Here is a 14,423-nt window from a genome sequence, read left to right on the forward strand (position 1 = left end):
CAGCTCCTCCACCAACCTCCACCCTGATTGGTTGGAGTTTCCTTTCGGGGGGGACTGTTGTACACATCACTGCTGTTGGGAGCAGACTCTGTGCTGGGTGGGACTGGAGAGACTGTGGTTTGAGGAGGACATGCTTCGCTCTCAGGTGCAGGTGCTTCTGGTGGGCCTGTGCTGGTCGGTTGTGCTGGTCCAGGTCAGCGGCGCGCCTCACGGCAACATGCTGACAGAAACACTGAGGGAAGAGCTCGCAGGCGACAAGGTGAGTCCCTTTCATATCTCACAAAATAACTATCTTAAACTAGTCACGTGGGAGAGCGATTCCTTCCTTCCTTTACAGAGCTTGAATCACATTACAACCCCCTCACCGGTCCCAAAACTCTTAACAGCTGCTGAGCTCCAGGCAATAAATCTTCACGTGCTTGTGAGCAGCTTGTGATGGTTAAGCCTTTGTATGGAGTCTGCAACTGCAGATTTAGTCAGAAAATGTGTTCAAACAGAAACAACTTTATCAATCAACTTATTTCTTTTATTTCTTCTCAAAAAGTGTAAAAATTGCCAGAAAAAGGCCCCTGACCCCTCGATGTCTCCATCTGCTGTGTCCTCCGTCTTGATTTGCTCTTTCTTTCATCGTCCAGGATGTCAGCCGCTTGCTGTTGCTGAACTACATGTCTGATGTGATGGCTGCGAGAGGCGAGGAGGTGCTCCACGAGCTGGAGGAGGAGGAGGCGGCGGCGGCGGCGGCGATGGGAGGCCGGGAGGAGATGAGACGGAGGCACCTTCCTCTCTCCCAAAGAGAGCGCAAAGCAGGCTGCCGCAACTTCTTCTGGAAGACCTTCACTTCATGTTAACGCCCTGTAGTCGAAACCAGAGTATCTTTTTTTTTTTTTAAAGTATAATTTATTCAATGTTTGCTCGTGTGAGCGTGTATATATCTAAGAATGTCAAAAATAAAATGTTCTGATTTATAGGTTTGTCAGGCAACATCTACTTTATTTTCTTTTTGTCTCTTTCGTGGAGCTAAATGGTTAGGGTACTACATTTCATACACAACTTCATCCAGACAAGTCAACAAAATCTTTCACCTTAAAATACCTTTTCCGCTAAAACCAATGACAATTCTGATCACAACTACATGAATCAATGTTGAGCCTTTAGATTGACAGTAGTTGTGTTAAACATGTAGCCTGCAAGCCACAGAAAGACCTCGCAAGGTGTGAACATTATGAAAAATACACTGACTGAACTTGAATGAAAGCCTCTTTGATTCCCAATTGGTAAGGCAAATGCAACGCAATTCAGATTTTCTGATAAGTGATCCATATCTGCTCTGTTTTGTGACCGCGTGAACGTTGCAAGTGTGATTTTTATCACACCAGACCCAGACTTCGATCATATGTGGCACCAAATCGGATCTGTATCTGACGTCTTTCAATGCGACCGCTGTCTGAACGGTCAAGTTCCACATACGCAACTTCCAAGTCGTGTGTGAGACTGACATCACCAATCTGCGCTGGAGGAAGCGGCACTGCCAAAATGTGCCAGGCAAAAAAAAAAAGAAGAAAGAAAGAAATGGACATTGTAGACACAGCGTGCTCGGCACGGCGTCACGCCTTCTCCTGTGCAAGTGGGTCACTTTGGGGTCGGGTAATGTTCACACTGCAGTGTGATGGAGGTCGCCTTTAAAATGTTGTCTGAATGATCACGAAAAGAAATCTGATCTCGGCAAGAAATCGGCATTGAGTTCCGGTTGAGTGCGGGGACCTTTTCTGTGTTTCTCCAGGTACTTTGGTTTCTTCACCGTCTAAAAACATACGAGTTTACTAGGTCACTCTAAATGTGCTTTAAGTGTTTCTCAGTTCTGTGCTGTGACTCACTGGTGACCGGACCTGTGTGGTTGGTCTTTGTCCACAGTCAGTTATCGGCACCCTGCTTGTTGGACAAACGCGTACAGAAGATGGATGGATGGATAGTTGGCAGTGTGGTAACTGTGAGACCCAGAACTGAACAGCAGATGGCAGAAATGCTTGCAAACAAAAGGAATATTGAGGGAGTTGGAGAAAGTCGTTCAATACTTCAATATACTTCATGTCAAAATTCCTCTTGCAAAAAGAAACCTTTAAAGTCAATAAAAGGATGTTGAGCTACAAAAAAATATTGGGAGATTAGACTGTATGTAACCCTTTTACCCCCCCTGCCCCGCCCCACTCCATTTTAGAAGAATGACTTAAAAACACATACACACGCAAATAAATTTGCTGAAATTTTAATAATCGGTTATATTTTTACAGCCTGCAGAAATATCCACACGTGCTGCGGCTTCGAACTCAGCTTCAGTAACATGTTGATTCAGTACAAAAATGACCTCAAGCCGTGTTTATGAGTCGACGCAGCTGCAGTACTGTGGACGACTTCAATCTACAAGCATCAACTCACAGTATTTTCAAACTGAACCGGTACGGATGATGATGATGATGATGAATGGGTGACTGCAATTCAACGTAAGGATGTTACAAAGGAGTTGGCGTGACTGAATGAAAGTGATTAATGATGACGCAGTATATACACCGAGAGATAAATTAATCACAGATGGAAAAATACAAGTCTGAAACGTCTTAAGAGTGATTCAAATTCAGACACAAGATAAAAAGCAAATTCACAGACACAATAACGATTCCAGAACAGGATCCTTATGAAACTCAATGACATCCTTGAGGTAAGGCTTTCAAATTTCTAGCCCTTTAATTTAAACAGAAAGCGGACGGAAAGACGGAGGTTAAACACAATCGGGACAAATACTTCAAAGTCTCAGAGTGTGATGACGTCTGCCAAAACGAGTGAAAGAACAAACAGTATAAACTCAAAAGAAAAATCACCTCAAAAAGTACAATATGTAACGTGTTTTGCTTGAAACATTCAAAATCTTTGTAAAAACAACAGTCATGATATCAGACGGATCAGAGCCTGTATAGTCTCATATTACCACTTTGTACCATTTTAATCGCTCTAATGTCCAGGAGTGGCCAAACTTTAATGACGAGCAGACAGAATATGATCCCCCCCCCCTCACTGAATGACAGTTTTACCTCTAATGTATTCAATTAGTTGCATCAATCAACTGTAAGTGCATTTTAATTGCCGACTTCCAATTAAAATAAATCACAGCCTACAGTTGGCCCGCAGGCCGTAGTTTGGATTCCTATGATCTAGTGAGCACCATCAGCTTGTGATTTAGTTAGTAACTAACATCTAGTCTGCTCTAAGAAATGAAAACCTAGTTTTCCACAGAAAAGTAGAGCATCAGGAAATACGATGATGATTAAAGCTCTTGGCAGCTCCCAATGCAAACTCATATTGTGAGTAAATGTAGCATCTACTTTGTCCTAACATGATATTAAATCTGTCTGTCATGATAATGTGAGACACCACCCCGACATGAGCCGTCAGCAAGAAAATGGGACTTTATTCAATTATCTATTCACGATACTGCTCCTCAGAGGTGGAAGAGTAAATATGGAGAGTCTCACGCTCTTGTAAATGACTCAAACTGTTGTAACTCTGAGAGTCAGACTAGAGTGACTCACCATCATCCCCCAACTTGCATTATACCTCCAATCCCCAGACTAAACATGATCCGTCTCCAAAAGCTGCGACTCATTCATCCGCTTGAAACTGTATATAATCTTAACCTGATTTTATACCCCTCCCCCCAACACAGCATGGTGCCCCGTGTGAGACCCACACCCTGTTTTCCATTACAGAGGAGAGTGTTTGACTTCATTGCACCATGATCTTTGATAAAACAGTCAAGTATCAACTGAACAACGAATATTAAATTAGAACAAAAGTAAGATTGTTTCATAGACATTCAATGGCAGAAAAAAAACAAAAACATGTTATGATGAGCGTTGATTAAATAAACATGAAAATGCAATGTCGAGATGTTTAAGAAAGATTCAGTCCTACCGTTTAATAAAGAGTTAAAGAACTACACATTCCTTTCGTCTACATTTCTCCTCTTCTATGAGGCTACTTCACTGCAACTTTCACTTCACTAAAGTCCAAAACCACTGAGAGCAGTTTTATTGCCACAAACAAAACCAGCCTGGTATGTACAGTCAAGAGTTGATGGTTATTGTGCTGTTAATTTGAGAGGCAGTTCAGCCCAAAAATCCTCCCTTCCAATCATTACGTGCTTCGAATTTGATAATCGCTGCCTTCATCTGTGATAAATTATTTGCCTCTGACATGAGATGGTGTATGGGAAAAGTACCGCTGTGCATTCGTGGAAAGTGGAGCCCAAGCTGCCTGCAGGTTAGACCACTAATACTGTGCTTCATGTAAAAAAAACAAAAAACAATGTACCAAATCGAATAATTGAATGAAAATGCACCTCTGTGACAAACCTCTAGTCCAAACAGTAACAGAAAATTCCAGCTGCAAAACCAACACTACTAATCATAGAGGTGTTTGCCAAATTATGTTTAACCGGGAACAAGAGTGTGACACACCCCGAGCCGGAGTGCGTCACGTCTGGACGACCAATGTCCCGGGAGTGAGCGAGCCGAGGAGCTTCGTTAGCAGTCGGTGGAGATTTTGGCTGAGAGATCCTGGATGCGGCGGGCGCTGCAGCTCTTACACAAAATGTGGCCGTCCAGCGGGTAACAGCCTCGACCTTCGCCTTCGGACGACAGCAGGAGGCCACATTCCTGATGAGCAGAGACACATCGGTCACTTCGGAATAACACTCTCACGGGGGGGGGGGGGGACTGAGCTTGGTGCTGGAAACAGGTGCTAAAAAAAGCCGGCGATTCGTTAAAGCGAAGTAAGCTCTTGTTTTAATGGGTCAAGGTGATTGTCATGAAGAAAAATGGTCACAAGCAAGAAGAAAAAAGAAATTCAATAAATATCATATCTGTATACATGTATTTTTTAAATTATATTTTGATACAAATTTAAAATTAAAACCCCCCCCCCCCCCAAAAAAATCGATGTTCTGAAAAAAGTAGAAATGTTGTTTTATTGCAAGGAAAAAAAAAAAAGGAATTCTTGTATTTTTTGTACGTTACAGATTAAACTGTGCATGTACAGCTGTGCCCTGCATCTCTATTAGATTGATGTATTATTTGAAATGTTGACTCGCCTCACAGATGTAACAGTTGACGTGGAAGCTGCGGTCCAGAGCTACAATCCTGACGGTCTCCTCCTGCCCCGGTTCAGGCATGATGGGCTCGCCGCACACAGAGCAGCGGGGCGCATATTTCCTGTCCGTGACACAAAACAAAAATCCCTGGTGAGTGACCAGTGTTTCAGTTCTGAGAGATCATGAGCACTCTGAGCGCGAATGTACCGATGAAAGTCATCTATGCAGTGTATCTGAGAGGTGGCGTCCACGGTGAACGGCACTCCGTCCAGGCAGCAGTTACAAACTACACATGTGAAACAGCGAGGGTGGTAGGCTTTGCCCATGGCCCGCAGGATGCGATCCAGGATGGGCTTGGAGCACTTTGAACAGCGCTCCAGAGTACTCTGGCGGAGAGAGGCAGAAACATGGGTATGAATCAGGATGAGGTTCCTGGGTTCGAGTGACTACTTCAAAGGTGCGGTCACTTACAATGTAACAGCTCTCACAGTAACTCTTCTTGTCGAGAGCGTAGAAGGGTTGCCCTCGCAGACGTGCGTGGCAGGTGATGCACGTGAAACACTCGACATGAAACACTTGCTCCATAGCGATGCAGCCGCTACCGTCGCCCACCACGTTGTCTCCACAACGTGCACAGCGGCCTGAACACAGACAATCAGGAAATTGTTAGAAAGATTTCTTTGGTTCTTCTGTTTCCAAATGAAAGCTGTTCCAGTAGTAGTGCCTGTACCAAAGTAGTCCTCTGCAGGTGGGTGATTCATATCATATACCAACTTCTTGGTGAGCCGGTCCAACTCTTCCTCAGGCCTTGTTGTTGCTGACCCCTGCTGGAGGAAAGGAGAAGTTCTCATCAATGTGCAGGCTCAGGTTTGACTTTGAAACTGATGGAATTTGTTGCCGCACCATGCTCAGCTGATAAGCAGGACTCTGTGCTGGTCCCGATGATGTCTGACTATTCTCCATCCCTTTTTTGGACACAGGAACCTGGTTCACTCTTCCTCCAGGCCCGGAGCTGGCACTGCCCTTATAGCCCCCGTCAGAGTGCATCTCCTGGACCTGCGAGCCGGGGTGTTGAGGGTACCAGCCCTGCGAACCCGCCTGGGTCTGGGACGGCGGTCGGGAGACGTGCTGGCGGGGAGGGGGTGGGGTGTACGCCTGTTCGGCCTGCCTTCCCGTCTGGGAATACGTGACGGGCTGCGCCGTCTTGACCTGGACGCTGAACCTGGGCCCGGTGGGGGTGGAGGCAGTCGTGTATGAGGCGGGGACGGGCTGCGGGTACGGTTTAGGGGTGGAACTGGAGTAGTAGTCCTGCTGGTGCGAGGCGGAGTACTGAGGCGAGTGGTGCTCGCTGGGGTAAGGAGGCGCCGGGTGGTATTGGCTCTGGGGATGAGGGTTGTAGCCCATGGCGGGCCGACCCTGAGGCGGGGCTGCGCTCTGATGCACAGGCTTGTAGTGATCCCCTGAGAGGTATTTATTATAAGGCACATTGTCGTAGAGCTGCAGGGAAGCAGAAAGAAACACTGACGGCATGGAGAACAAAATGTCGATGGAATTACACCGAGATGAACCCAAAATGATTTATGTGAAAGATGTTTTTGTTTACCTGAGTGCTGGAGTCCTGCGGTTGGCTGTCTAGATCAGCCAGCATGCTGGTAAGGGAGTCGATATCAGCATCGATATTGGAGTGATAGTTGGAGGGCTTCTCAGGACCGCGATGCTACGGGGTCAAAAGCATCTCTATTTAATCCAATAATATTCAGCTGGTTAACAATCCAAGTTGAAATAAATGTGTAACAGCTAAAGCATGTTTTTATCACTAAACTCTCACCATGAGCTCGTAGCTGTCCATGTGAGGGCTCCAGGTGCGATCTTCTTTAGGACCATGAGGAGGGTAATAGTGATCACCAGATGAATGATGGATGGGCCCACCTGTTGTTTGGGGCAAACATGTTAAAAAACATTTGTCGAAGACCATCGAATCTGCAAACTTGTAATTCAAGGAGCCACAGTCCTTCTCAACTCACTATGCCGACAATTTTCAGAAGATAAAAGTTTTAATCGACATTTTTTAAAGTGAAAATGTTTACTCGTTTAATATTTACATAAGTATAAGTTCATATACTTTATTTGCTGCTTTTTATACATTTACAAAGCAAATAAATCATGTTAAAATCGAACTTGAATACTTCAAATAGTTTTTAAAAGTACAACCTTGTACTTTCACTTGGATCAGTTTTCACAACAGTACTCATAAAGGGTTCAAGTCCTCATGATTATTCAATATCTAATAGTTTTGATCATGATTAACCAAAATATGCGCACAAATACAAAAAAACAACGACAATCTTTTATTTCTGTCGCAGTTTTATGAGACGGATGCTACATAAAAACTAATATTTCATCAAAGTGAATATTTTGGCTGATCATTGACATATCCAAGACTGATAAAAAATGTAAATCACCCAGCACCCCCCCCCCCCCCCCCCACCACCACAACATGTTTTAGATGGAAAATACAAAATGTTTGTGTTTTAATGTGGCTACATCGCAGTAAATAACAGTAATAGGTAATTCTGTGCAGAACTGAAGCTGTTTAAGGGATTTATCCTTAAAAAGCAACTAATAAAAGATTATTCTGTAAAGTTTTTTCAACATTTTTGTCCTAAATGACATAAGAGGGCAGTGAATATAGACTTCAGGGTTAAGCAATGTAGCAGTAGTTTTACAGAGGACCTCTGGCTGCACCTTTAAAACAATTACAGAAGACCAATACCGCAACAGCTCCTGTAAAATAATCATGTCCTACTGTTTGACCTGTTTAATGTTCACTGTTCTCTTTTGTCTTTTGCGTTTCCTCTTTGTTCTGCTTATAAACATCCAAACAGGCCTTCGTGATGAAGAAATGAGGAAGTTACTGTGCCAATGTCTGCGTTCAGCGTGTGACAGGTGGTGTCCTTACCCGTGGGTCCAGTTGCCATGTACCGATTGGTCATCCCCCCTCCTCCCCCGTTCTGGTCATAGGGACCATATTTTGGTCTGAAGTCGGACATGCCCTTCTTGTTGGGGGCTCGGTAAATTGGTGCCCCTGCAGAGTGGGACATCTGGGGGACGGCTCGTTCTGGACTGTCCAGAGTCCGCGGAGGCAGCCAGGTGGGTCCGGACATGGTGGGATTCTGAGGTCCGAGGGAGAACAGAGAATGAATATCTGATTGCACTTCCAGCTTTCAGCCATCATTTCTTCTACCGAATCCATCTGTTGTTATTTATTTTTTCGGTAACCAATGGAAACAAATGGATGCTCCACACTTTGTTTTCTATGGCAACGGGGGTCATATGGTCTGAACAATAGGCTTCTGCTTGAGGAGCAGGAAGAGAGCAGCCATTCTCAAAGGCTCGGGGATTTCCAGCCGGCTCGCACACACTCTGAAACATGTGCGAGGACGTTTTTGTGTGTGTGTGTGTGTGTGTGTGTGTGTTTTGAGACACAAACAGTGTTGGAAAAGATCTCCAGCTCGTACACAGACGCACAAGCAGGTGCAAATCAGCAGCCACCCCTCGCCTCTTACGCGCCACAATAGTTATTGTTTTGTTGTGTTTACACACCCGTGTAAGTTCTTCCCAAATGAAGCCGAGACAAAAACAAGGCAGGAAATCTTGTGTAATGATATACATCTTGTGTACACGTGAACACCTGGCTCATAACAATATATTATGTATTCTCTGAGGGATAAATAACAACACTTGGGCACACAGCTTGGCTGACAAAGTGCTGAGCAGCACTTCAGAAAACAAGCCTCATACGAGAGGAGGGTTCTCCTTTAAAACGGACGTGGCATTTAAATCATTTTATTGACGGGTCAAAACCGTTTCACTGAGCCAAATGAGGAAGAAGGCGAGAAGAGTCATCTGTGCGGTGTAAATGTCATGTGAGAGTGTGAGTGTGTGACTGTTTCTCTGTGTTTGTCCTGCGGTGGTCTGAAAACTTCTCCAGGGTGTATTCTCCCTTCGCCCAGACCACAGGTTTGACAAAGATGTCTAGACGATGGACCATGATCATGCTTCATTCACACAAAAAGTCTATAGTGATGTTACCAATGGTGGACAAAAGTAACTCTCATTTTTAGGTCATAACTGCCCATGTCTTCTGTAAAGAAAAAAAAAAAAAGATACTTAACGCCACAAACGGTGATGTAGTATTCTCCCTTAATTGTAACAAAAACAATATGCAGGCTTGATACTTTATAACAGATAAATACATTTTGCATCATTATTGCTATGTGTATTTCAATATTACTGTTTCATTGTGTGTAACAGTAAGTTTAGAATATTTAACACAATGTGCAAATCAAATAACAACTCTCACAAGTTTAGTCATGATAATTTAAATTTTAGTACCGTTTGCATATTAGATAATACTAAGGTCAGACAAACGAAGAGCAATTCTAAAGCTTCCTTTCGCGGTCTGACTTCATAAGCTCATGAATTTATAACGTTAAAGAGAACAAATGTTGACATAAAGTATTTTCTAAGCCAGGTGTGTCAAAGATAAAGCCCAAGGACCAAAACCGGCCAAACAACCAAGCAAATTGTAAAAATAGTTTTTGATTTAGTCAAATTTCTTATGAATAGGGGACACAGCATAACGGTGAGCCCCGAGCTGAGATATTAGTGATGCTTCCATGAAAGACAGCAAACTAGCATTAGTCTCAAAGTCATCCTGTCAGAGTGAATTTGGAAAAACAATCCTAATACAACAGTTTTCTGGACATTTCACTGTATTTCGAACCAGAGGGTTTCATTAAAATCGGCTCTATGTTAAGATGGTAGTCATTTTCAATAGTAATTGTTTGGTTTTTGTAAAAGATTCAGACATTTTCATTACATATACACTGTGCCATGGCTAAGAAAAACTTTAAAGTTTAAATTTAAGGGGTATTATGACACTGTTTTACAGTCCAGCCCACTCAAGATGAGAGTGGACTGTATGTGGCTCTTTAACTAAAATGAGTTTGACATCATTGCTTTGAAACATTTGTTATGATTAAGACTCCATAAAAAAAGGCGAACAAGTGCTTAAAAGTATCACTAACTATATTTTTAGAAAGCTGCCATGCGACTGATATAAAAATGAAGTTGAGGTGAAAGCACACCTGTAAAGCTCTAACAAAGTGTAGAAATGAAAAGCCCACTCATTCTGATTGCATGTGGGTCGTGTTGCCATCATAAATCCTTGTTGGTAAGAGGATTATAATGATGGATGAAAGGATGATGCAGTCAGACAGAAATACTGGGCTGAAAGACAAGCGCCCCCCCCCCCCCCCTCCTCCTACTTTATTTATCATTTGTTTAACTGGTATTATTATAGGCCCTTGTATTTACCCTAACACCATGTGGGGTCACCGTGGACTTGACTGACAGCGACCACGTGGAGGAAAGAGTGGGCAGACACTTCCACAGTGGACTTGATTTAAGCCCCTGTCTCAATCCGGATGAGCACACACTCAAATCCGAGGATGGCCGGGCCAGGAAATTAATCTCCGCACTTTTATCACTCTGCCTTCCAAAGCCAATTGTAACGTTTTATGGGGCGATTTAATCAAAGATAAAGCCAGTGTATTTGTTTATCAGCTCTGCTGGACTCAAAGTAAATAAAGATTTAGGGGAAATATCAAACTTGATGACAAGTTAACGGGAACAAACCGGAAGTAAGAGCGATGTTACCGATAGTCAAAATAAAATACACGCACTGCAAATATCAGAAAATGTACACTTAAAACTTTAAATATTTTCACATAGATATGTGGTAGTTCAGGTGAAGTTCTTACAAGTAGTCGACATGTTTTTAAATCACAATTTTACGCATTGTTATCGGTCGTATGAGCAAGTCAAGTTTTAATTTGAAGCCGACTGGAAGCGGTTAGCTTCACAACTTTGACACAACGTAGCGCTGATTAATGGATTTAAATGAACAAAAAGGAAAACAAATGAAATAAAAATGTATTCGAATACAGGATAAAACATATATACAAAATACTGCTGTAGATCTAATCACCACAAGAAAGAAATGGGCGTTTCCTACCTTTTACAGTACCGTTACAGTGATTCTGTTGTTTCCTTCAGTCACATCTGTAAAAGAAAAATCACGCATTTTAACATAAGAAAAGAATGATCACACAACAACAACAAAAAAAATCAACAACATTTGATAAAACCTCCCTGCATAGTAATATCAATACCCTGACCAATAACTAACACGTCTGTCCGAATCCGTCCTGTGCGTCACATTAGTAGAAAACACGTCTTTTAACCCATGATGGAGGGTCATTAGCAACGATTACCTTTAATAACAGGCTTATTCACTTGTTTGTCAGCCTGTTATGAACTCGAGTGAAGCTCGTGCTTCGCCTGCAGGCTAACTTCACCACAAGCGGAGAGGAAACACAATGCAACAGCCGACACACACTCACTCACTCACACTCACGCACACACACACCGTCCGAACCGAGCCGCACGGCGGCGGCCCACCTCACCGTGCAGGGCCGCGGGGGGTCGGGGAAAGTCTCCCCGGCGCAACTTTCTCTTGGCTTTCGCGTCGTTCACCTACTTTTGTCGCGGGTCTCGAGGCCTTTAGCAGCGGCAGAGGCTCCACAGCGCATTCCCACCGTGTGACGTAGCCCTGCGCGCGTTCACGTGCGCGCTCGTGCACGTGGAGGGCTGACGGGTGGGTGTGAGTGGGGGTTCGCTGCTGATTCTACAAACACATATAACTCAAACATTACATCTCATATGCACATAATCTTATATAATTGATTGAAAGTAGAAATAACATCTGCCGTCTGTGCAGTTTGGAGATTATATAGTTTTAACTTTAAACAACCACACATATAATGTGACAGTGTCACTTTAAAGACTATACTTAACACACTGGCCATACACCCATAATCCCAAATATACCAGTCCAGAAATTACTCACAACAAGTTGCAAATTACACAAATGCGGCATGGTAACAGAGACACTCAAAACATCAATAAAGAGATGTAAAACTACTAAAGGGGAGAGAAGGAGAAAAGTGAAACTTTAACTCATATGATTCAGTTAAAGTTTGTTCTCCCTCCGTCTTTTGGTTTTAAATATCCAAGTGTTATTTTGCCAAATGAGAATGTCCTAAATAAAAATGAAAAATAAAATGGAAGCTGAGACAAAAAAAAGCCCAAAGTGGTTCAAATGACCACAGTTTTGTAACTAAAATGTCTCTGTGTGACGTAAAACAACAACAAAAAGATGCAAAAATCACTTACAAAGAGGCACAAAACTCTCATAAACACACAAATGAATACATGAAGACACAAAACAAAGACAAAATGAAGAAGCGCACACTCAAAGCTCCACACTGTGACACACAGAGGTAAATCTCAGACTTGAATTCATGAGTAGTCGACACGTCCTCCACTCAGTCGTGGTGGAATTCTGGTATGTCTGTCCCCACCACAGGCATGTGGCCTCATTTCCCTTCCTCAGAAGACTTTTGAAGACATTACTCATCTGGTGAACCGCTACTGGATAGTTTTGTTGTGTCAGCACTTTTAGAGTCTTCCTCTCTTGACGAATCAAATTTGGGATCTTGGTTAAGCTGCTTTTTTGTCGCTGAGCAAAGTTTGGTATCGTCTGATAGACTTTCAATCTGGATCTGGCTGAATGCCGCAGTTTCTTATTCACATTCCAAAATGGATTTTATATTGTTGCTCTGTGACAAACCTTGAAAAAATGCAAATCTAAAATCTGATGTAACCCTGGAAGTTGAATTTACTGACCACCTTGACCAAGATTGAAGAAGCATAAAGTCTTTTTTATTCCTTGTCCATTGGAAGTGTTTTTTAGATTGTAATGTCTTCAATCAGTAAAGTCTGCTTCCATTCTTATTTCTCTCTTGGTTTGAAGTTTGCATGAAAATAAGGTTTCATGTTGTCTATAAGTAAAGAAGCATTGAGGGGATTGAAGAATAAAGCGTTATTACTAAAAAATATATATGTTTGACAAAACTATTCAAGATATGTTTTGTTATGTTGTTTGATCTTTTAAAAAAAAAAATCTTGGATTTGACAGTGAAATACAGAATTTCTAATGGAGTTTGATGTTTTTCATGAACCCACTTGTTTTCCCACAAGCTCCAGTTAACATGGAGGTCAAGTGCTTTATGATTTTGTGGTTCAAGAGATTTGGGTCAACTGTCCGCCACCCCTCAAGCTCTCGCCCCGTTTCATCTTCTCCCTCTGTCTCCACCCGGCACAGTGTTGGAGGTCCGGCGCTTTCCCCGGGGGGGGTCACATCTTCAAAGGGGAGGTTTCATAACTTTATGGTTTGTGTGTTTTATCTCCCGGCCCATCGCTGGCAGCAAGCGGACAAACAACTGAAGCTTCTCCCTGGGATCTCCCCACTTCCTCCTCTCACTCCTCCTGTCAGCGGCGCTGTGCAGTTTGCCCTTATAAGTCCAGACGGCTCCGGAGACTCAGGAAGAGGCCGTTCAAGCAGACCCGTGTTATTGTTGCTGGAGCCATCAACACTTTGGCACCAATTGGGGAGGGTTTGAAGTCAAAGCATGGCTTCAGTCCCTTCAGGATCAGATAAACAGTGCGGTTCAGTCCAGGCAGCCAGGAAACCCCCGCACAAGGAGCAGAGTGGCAGAAGCTTCATTTGAGTCTTCATTTCAGATGTGAAGCGTATCGGCTTTGTGTTTTCGTCATAAATGGGGCCAGTAGGTCGTCGATGGGCACTGACAGATGGGCGAAGGCGAAGGCGCAGGAAGCGGCAGCGAGCGGTGCCCAGCTTTGCCAAAGCAACAGACTCAATGGCTTCCGGTCATTGGTGAACCCGTTTAGTAATGTTCTCACTTTTCCTCAACCCCCCCCCCCCCCCCCCCACCACCACCACCACCATCCTCCTCCCTTCATCCGTTCTTCTCACAATGCCTGGAAGTAGCCGAGACTCACATCTCCCTCTCTGTTTTCTTAATCGTTGTTTTCCCTCCATGCTTTCTTTTTTTTTTTTGGTTTCAAAGCACACAATTGATCCAAACAAATAAAAACACAAGGACACACACAAGCACCCAACATCCCAAGCAAACATTTCACTTCCGACTTAAATTTTCAAAAGATTTATATCCCAAAAAGTTGTTTTTTTTTAATTTTATTTTACACATTAGGTCTTTAAGAATAAATACGGTTTGCTGTTTTGAAAAGACATATTTTTGATTGAATCTCATGGTGATGTAATCCCTGGAGGCGG

At 43.2% G+C, this 14,423-nt stretch overlaps 2 protein-coding genes across 6 annotated transcripts; one reads left to right on the top strand and one right to left on the bottom strand.

Moving 5' to 3' along the window:
• On the top strand, positions 1 to 965 carry sst5 (somatostatin 5). Its single transcript, XM_080486084.1, has 2 exons — positions 1 to 259; positions 636 to 965. The coding sequence occupies exons 1-2, from the start codon at positions 131 to 133 to the stop codon at positions 846 to 848; spliced, it is 342 nt and encodes a 113-aa protein (XP_080342210.1). The 5' UTR covers positions 1 to 130; the 3' UTR covers positions 849 to 965.
• Positions 966 to 2,261: 1,296 nt separating this feature from the next.
• trip6 (thyroid hormone receptor interactor 6) lies at positions 2,262 to 11,836 on the bottom strand. 5 transcript variants are annotated; one of them, XM_080486077.1, is made up of 11 exons: positions 11,745 to 11,836; positions 11,220 to 11,266; positions 8,100 to 8,313; positions 6,969 to 7,069; positions 6,744 to 6,857; positions 6,044 to 6,637; positions 5,871 to 5,964; positions 5,612 to 5,781; positions 5,348 to 5,526; positions 5,141 to 5,261; positions 2,262 to 4,706 (listed from the first exon to the last, which is right to left on the bottom strand). In XM_080486077.1, the coding sequence occupies exons 3-11, from the start codon at positions 8,302 to 8,304 to the stop codon at positions 4,575 to 4,577; spliced, it is 1,710 nt and encodes a 569-aa protein (XP_080342203.1). In that variant the 5' UTR covers positions 8,305 to 8,313; positions 11,220 to 11,266; positions 11,745 to 11,836; the 3' UTR covers positions 2,262 to 4,574. The 5 variants fall into 5 exon arrangements, with proteins under 5 accessions (XP_080342203.1, XP_080342202.1, XP_080342201.1 ...); XM_080486076.1 differs by having other exon boundaries at positions 11,671 to 11,836; XM_080486075.1 differs by having other exon boundaries at positions 5,871 to 5,967; positions 11,745 to 11,830.
• Between the last annotated feature and the right edge of the window lie 2,587 nt (positions 11,837 to 14,423).

This window comes from Lipophrys pholis (assembly GCF_963383615.2).
Source record: "Lipophrys pholis genome assembly, chromosome: 18".
Classification (NCBI taxonomy): Eukaryota; Metazoa; Chordata; class Actinopteri; order Blenniiformes; family Blenniidae; genus Lipophrys; species Lipophrys pholis.